The sequence below is a fragment of the Gracilinanus agilis genome, chromosome 1 (genome assembly GCF_016433145.1).
Source record: "Gracilinanus agilis isolate LMUSP501 chromosome 1, AgileGrace, whole genome shotgun sequence".
Taxonomy (NCBI): domain Eukaryota; kingdom Metazoa; phylum Chordata; class Mammalia; order Didelphimorphia; family Didelphidae; genus Gracilinanus; species Gracilinanus agilis.
In genome coordinates, this window is record NC_058130.1 from 720970882 (window position 1) to 720976610 (window position 5729).

The 5729-nt window shown below is 36.5% G+C and overlaps 1 protein-coding gene across 1 annotated transcript; it reads left to right on the forward strand.

Annotated features, from left to right (window-relative positions):
- The first annotated feature begins 261 nt into the window (after window positions 1-261).
- Window positions 262-1200, forward strand: LOC123232172 (olfactory receptor 7C2-like). The gene has a single exon (XM_044658543.1). The coding sequence runs from the start codon at window positions 262-264 to the stop codon at window positions 1198-1200; it is 939 nt and encodes a 312-aa protein (XP_044514478.1).
- Window positions 1201-5729: the final 4529 nt, after the last annotated feature.

Sequence of the window (5729 nt, forward strand, 5' to 3'; positions counted from 1 at the left end):
TGTTGGTTCTGTTTCTAATAATATATGAACTGGAAGGAATCTCGGAAGTCATTATGTCCAAGTCCTTTATCTTCCACTCAGGTTGAATGAGGAAATAGTGACTTGTCCATTATCAAACAGATAATAAGTGGCAGATACAGAAACTGAACCAAGATATTCTGAGTTAGAGCTAGGTGTTCCTTCCATTTCATATAGGAAGATAACTGTATTTGCAAAGCCATTCTCTTCTCACTTCTCTTTCCCAGCAGACACATCAGCTCCATGGTACAAGAAAACCAAACACAATTCATTGAATTCATACTCCTGGGATTTTCTGAGACATCAGAGCAGCAAGGGCCTCTCTTTGGGCTGTTCTTAGGCATATACTTGGTCACTGTGGTTGGAAATCTGCTCTTAATGCTGATTGTTACCTCTGACTCTCACCTCCATACACCCATGTACTTCTTTGTCTCCAATCTGTCCTTTGTGGATCTCTGTATCATAACCACTACAGTCCCCAAGATGCTAGTGAACATCTTGAAACAAAGTAAGGTTATACCCTATGCTGGCTGTCTTGCCCAGACATACTTCTTTATGACTTTTGGTAGTTTGGACAATTTCCTTCTCACTGCAATGGCCTATGACCGTTTTGTGGCTATCTGTCAGCCTCTGTACTATGCAACCATCATGAGCCCTAGACTCTGTGTCCTCTTGGTGCTACTCTCCTGGATAATAAGCCTTGTACAGTCCCTCATTCAGAATCTGATGGTAACAAGGCTCTCTTTCTGTAGAGATCATGAAATTCAACATTTCTTTTGTGATTTTCCACAAATTCTGAAACTTTCTTGTTCTGACACCTTTATCAATTATATGTTATTATATATTACAACTGGATTGTTGGGTATTGTTCCACTCACAGGGATTGTTTTCTCATACAGTCAGATCTTTTCTTCCATTTTGAAAGTTCCATCTGCCAGAGGTAAGTACAAAGCCTTTTCTACCTGTGGATCTCATCTCTCTGTCGTTTCTTTATTCTATGGTACAGGGATAGGAGTATATTTCAGCTCTTCCACCACTCAATCTTCCTGGAAGAGCACAGTTGCTTCAGCAATGTATGCTGTGGTCATCCCCATGTTGAACCCCTTCATTTATAGCCTGAGGAATAAGGACATAAAAGAAGGCCTTAGGAAGCTCATTAGCAAAGTACTTTCCTGTGAGTGATGGGACTAGATCCTGATCCTTGGAAAAGAACACCATTACTTTTGAAAAAAATATTGGGAATCAAAATCTTGGATTCCTCAGTTCTCTCTCCAGTCAAATCCATCCTCCATTTAGCTACTGCAGTGATTTTCCTAAGGTACAAGTCTGACCCTTTCATCCCCAACCACCAATTCAACTAATGGCCCCTATTGTCCCTTGCCTCAAACACTAAATCCTCTGTTCAACATTAAATTTCCTTACAACCTGACCTCTTTTTACTTCTGCAGTTTTCTACTACCCTATTCCCTATCATAAACTTTCCTCTAGTGACATTAGCCTTTTTTCTCATCCATGAATAAAACACTCCATTTCTTGTCTCCATATACTTTCTAAGTCTGTTATCCATGCTCTTTCTACTTAACTCTAGCTATCTTCTTTTGTTTCTTTTGAGTCCCAACTTTTTAAAAAGCCCATCTTTCACTGGAAGTTTTTCCTAATCCTCTTACTTTTATTGCTTGTCCTGTGTTGATGATAACCTGTGAATTTTCTATATATAGCCTATTGGTATATGTTCCCTTTTATGTTATTTCTTCTGTTAGATTATGAGATTCTTAAGGTTTTTTCCCCTTTTTCAAACCCAGTGCTTAGCACAGTGACTGACATATAGTAGGTACTTAATAAATGTTAATTGATGGACATCAAGCTTCCTACCTTACTGACTTACTCTGCTCTTGTTCTTTTTTGTAAACCCTTACCTTCTGTCTTAGAGTCAATACTATGTATTGGTTCCAACCAGAAGCATGATAAGGGCTAGACAATGGTTGTTAAGTGCCTTGCCCAGCATCACACAGATAGGAAGTGTCTGAGGCCAAATTTGATCACTCTTCTATTGTTGACTACAAATGACTTTGACATTTTTCTTTATTGTCTCTATCCTTGGAGTTCCTACCACAGTCATAGCTGCTTGAACACTTCCTATTTCTTCAGGACATCTTCCAGCTCAAAAAGTCCTGGGAAAGAAATGACAAAGACAGGATTTTAGTCCTCTATGTATCACTTATAATCTATGTGCCATTGGCAAAATAATTTAATATCTTTAACCCTCAATTTCTTCATTTCTGAAATGGAAATTAGAAAACCAGTCCTAACTCTCTGACAGACTTTTTTCTCTACATCAAATGAAATACTGTATATGAAAGAGCTTTGTAAACTATGAAAATTATATGTAGCTGAAATAAATAAAGAAGAAATTAGAAAAAACCATTATGGGATTTCATCATTGTGAGTCTATGTTTCAATTCCTTCAAGCCTTAGCAGATAAGCATTATGAGTGGGAGATGATGAAAAAAATCATCACAGAGTAGTCAACATTTTCTTGATAAGCCTCTTTATCTTTTTGCCTGACACCATAGGTGAAGTCATTCTGGTTTAGTTGAACTTCATAGAACTATAGCTCTGGGTGACATAGCCTTTGAGAAACTAAGGTCAATTCCATTTCACTATAAAGCATTGTATATATGTATATATGCATATATGTCTACAGAAAATGTAATTGCTTTCATGATCATCTTTATCATCATAATTCTCAAACATGGATCTCAATATATAGGTAATATACTTAAGAAGCTTCACTGGTTCCCTATTATATACTATTATATAAATTGTCATCTCCTGCGAAATTTAAAACTCATCATAAGCTAGTTACATAATATGTTCTTTGCTGATTTCACATTCCTGACCCAACATATTCTACCTTCACTCAAACTCACTTATTTGTAATAATGTTCTGTCACTTTCTTCAGTACCCATGCATGGAACACATGTCAGTACATGTTCACCTCTGTATCTTCTATTCCCTCTTTTGTTTGTTTTTTGGAAGTATACTTTATTTTATTTTTCATTTTCTCCTTTAAATTTTCTCTACTATAAATAAGATGTGTTTTATTTTACAATATAATAAACATGGAAATATTTACTATATAATATCCTATGTACAACATAGAACATATTACCTGCCTTCTTGGGAAAGGGGGAGGAAGAGGAAGGAGGGCGAGAACATGGATAGCAAAATGTCAGAAAAATGATGATTGAAAATTGCCATTACATGCAACTGGAAAAAAAGAAAAAACTAAAGAAAAAAAACAGATCTTATTCTCAAAAATGGCTCTACCATAATAGCAGAGAGGACCATGAACAAAAATATAGGTTGGTTAAATAGGAGATGGTCTAAGAGGGGAGGCATTAGGGAGATCAGGAAAGACCTCTTGGAGAAGATGGAATTTTAGCTAGGACTTGAAAGATGCCAGGAAATCAGAAAGGAGAGAATTTTAAGCAAAAGATTCAGCCAGTGAAAATGGCCTTTCAATTACCTCTCGCTCAAAAAAATTACAAGTAGGCAAAACTCAAGATCCTACGTTCCAGCTCTTAGATAATTCCAAAAATTTCAGGGGTCTGCCTTTATTAGCATTCTCTCACTGTTGGGGTCTCATGCTGAAATTGGGCTACAGCCTTCCCTTTGTAGACGATTATTTATTAATTAAGTAATAAGTATTCATTAAATTAGAATTTTTAGGAAATTGAGCCTAAGTTATTGATAAATGCATAAGAGATTTGAGCAAGTGGAAAATTTGCCACACCTGAGCTACATTCTTAACTTTCTAAGTTATGTCCTCATTTGACATACAGAGGCTTGAAAGATAAATTTGGCTGAGACTCATGCTGTGGGGCTCTTTTTTGGGAGTTTGAGCTTTTGGTAAAGTGCTGCAGATGTGGGTTTCTGGCTCTCTGTGTTCTGCTCACTTGACTGAAAGAATAATTTTCTTTTCCCTCTCTTTTTGATTTATTATTAAACCCCATATATTTTTAAATTCTAGGAGTATTTATTCATTTTTACTCCTACAATTTTTGGCAACCACAAAGTAGCTCAGGTGTGGCAAATTTTCCACCTCCACAGATTATATGCTAGGTCTCTTTAAAATTTGAATGAAATCTCAGATGGACTTATGTGTAAGAGAGAATTTTCCCAGAGTCCTTTGGGACATAGTTAACCAATAGATTTTGCACTCTGTGGGCTAATCCTGTCTTGAAAGGAGATACAAAGAGCTGCTCTGTGAGTTTTAAAAAATCTCAGTGTTTTCACATCAAATATTTATCTGCAAGATCTGACAAGAGGAGGAGGCTATTGGTGAAACATAGGTGCAAGCTCAACAGGTTTTCTGGGCAAATGAAGAGGGCTGTAGAGATTCAAGCTGTTTGTTCATCTATACAGCAAAGAGAGAGAGACCTAACTTATTTCTCTCGGGTATAATTTAGATAGGATAGATAGATTAAGGTTTTTTGGGGGGTTATATAGTATAGGAAGAGAGTGCGGCCCCAACTTTGTTGGGGACAGAAAAGACTCTTGTGAGTCAGATTTATTTGGTTGGTTAGATACTATTTATTAGCTTAGGATAAATATATTACAGGAATTCCTATTCACTTATTTCCTTTTCCTATCCCTTTTCTTTTGCTCCTTTTTTATCATAATAAATATTTTTTATACTCCTGGCTAAGTCAAAATTCTTAGCCTGATCTGAGAAGCCATTTTTTCAAACAGATCCAGTAGCCTGTCCACATAGGACATAATTATGGATATTACCATCCTATACCAATAATCAATAAGGGCTTATAAACCTTTATAACATTTGGTGAGCTACAATTTGGAAAGAACCTATAGAACTAGTGTTATTAGTGTTAGATTTCATTAGTAACCAATAGAATAGGGTCTCCTATACCACAGTTCTTTACCCCTATCCTTCTTGTTAATATAAAGTTTAAAGTACCTTCCTAAAGCAGTGTCAAAGTTTTTGGCGTAGCCAGGCTTTGGACCTGTTAATTTCAAAGAAGGATAATGGGAATTGTAAGAATGACATTTATCCTGAGCACTCTGGCAATGTTTGTATACTCATTCACCCAGGGAGTGATGAGGCTCAGGTGTTATACTATACCAGAATATCTAGTGAAATTAGTAAAGATATATGATACCTATAGATATCTAACTATTTCACTGGCAGAGTTTCTATCCTACCTGCCAACAGTGGTTGTAGCTTTGGTGGCTTTCCTGCAGACGATTTTGGCTTTAAAGAAAATATATGCATGGGTTAATGGCAGAGCAAGAACAGATACTGAGAATGTCATGTCTTTAATGAGGGATCAGTTAAAGATGATGATTGAGATTAACAATAAAATCAGACTTGGACAGGAATTGGACAAACATACCATCTTACAACTAGAATTAATACAAAACATGTATCTTCCTAAAGAAAATAAGGCTAATAAGAAGACAATGGTTGACATGAGCACACAGACTGACAATGAAGCTGAGACCAAGACTGGTGTGGCTACTCAGACTGAGGAGGGGGCAATGGCATCGGCTACTGTGACATTATTTCCCATTGTAGACCAAACTCAATTTAGGGCAGATGGTGAAGCTGTAAATATGAAAATGTATAAGGCTTTTACAGCACAAGATTTGGAGGTGCTGAGGAAAAGATTTCCCAAGTTTTTTTCTC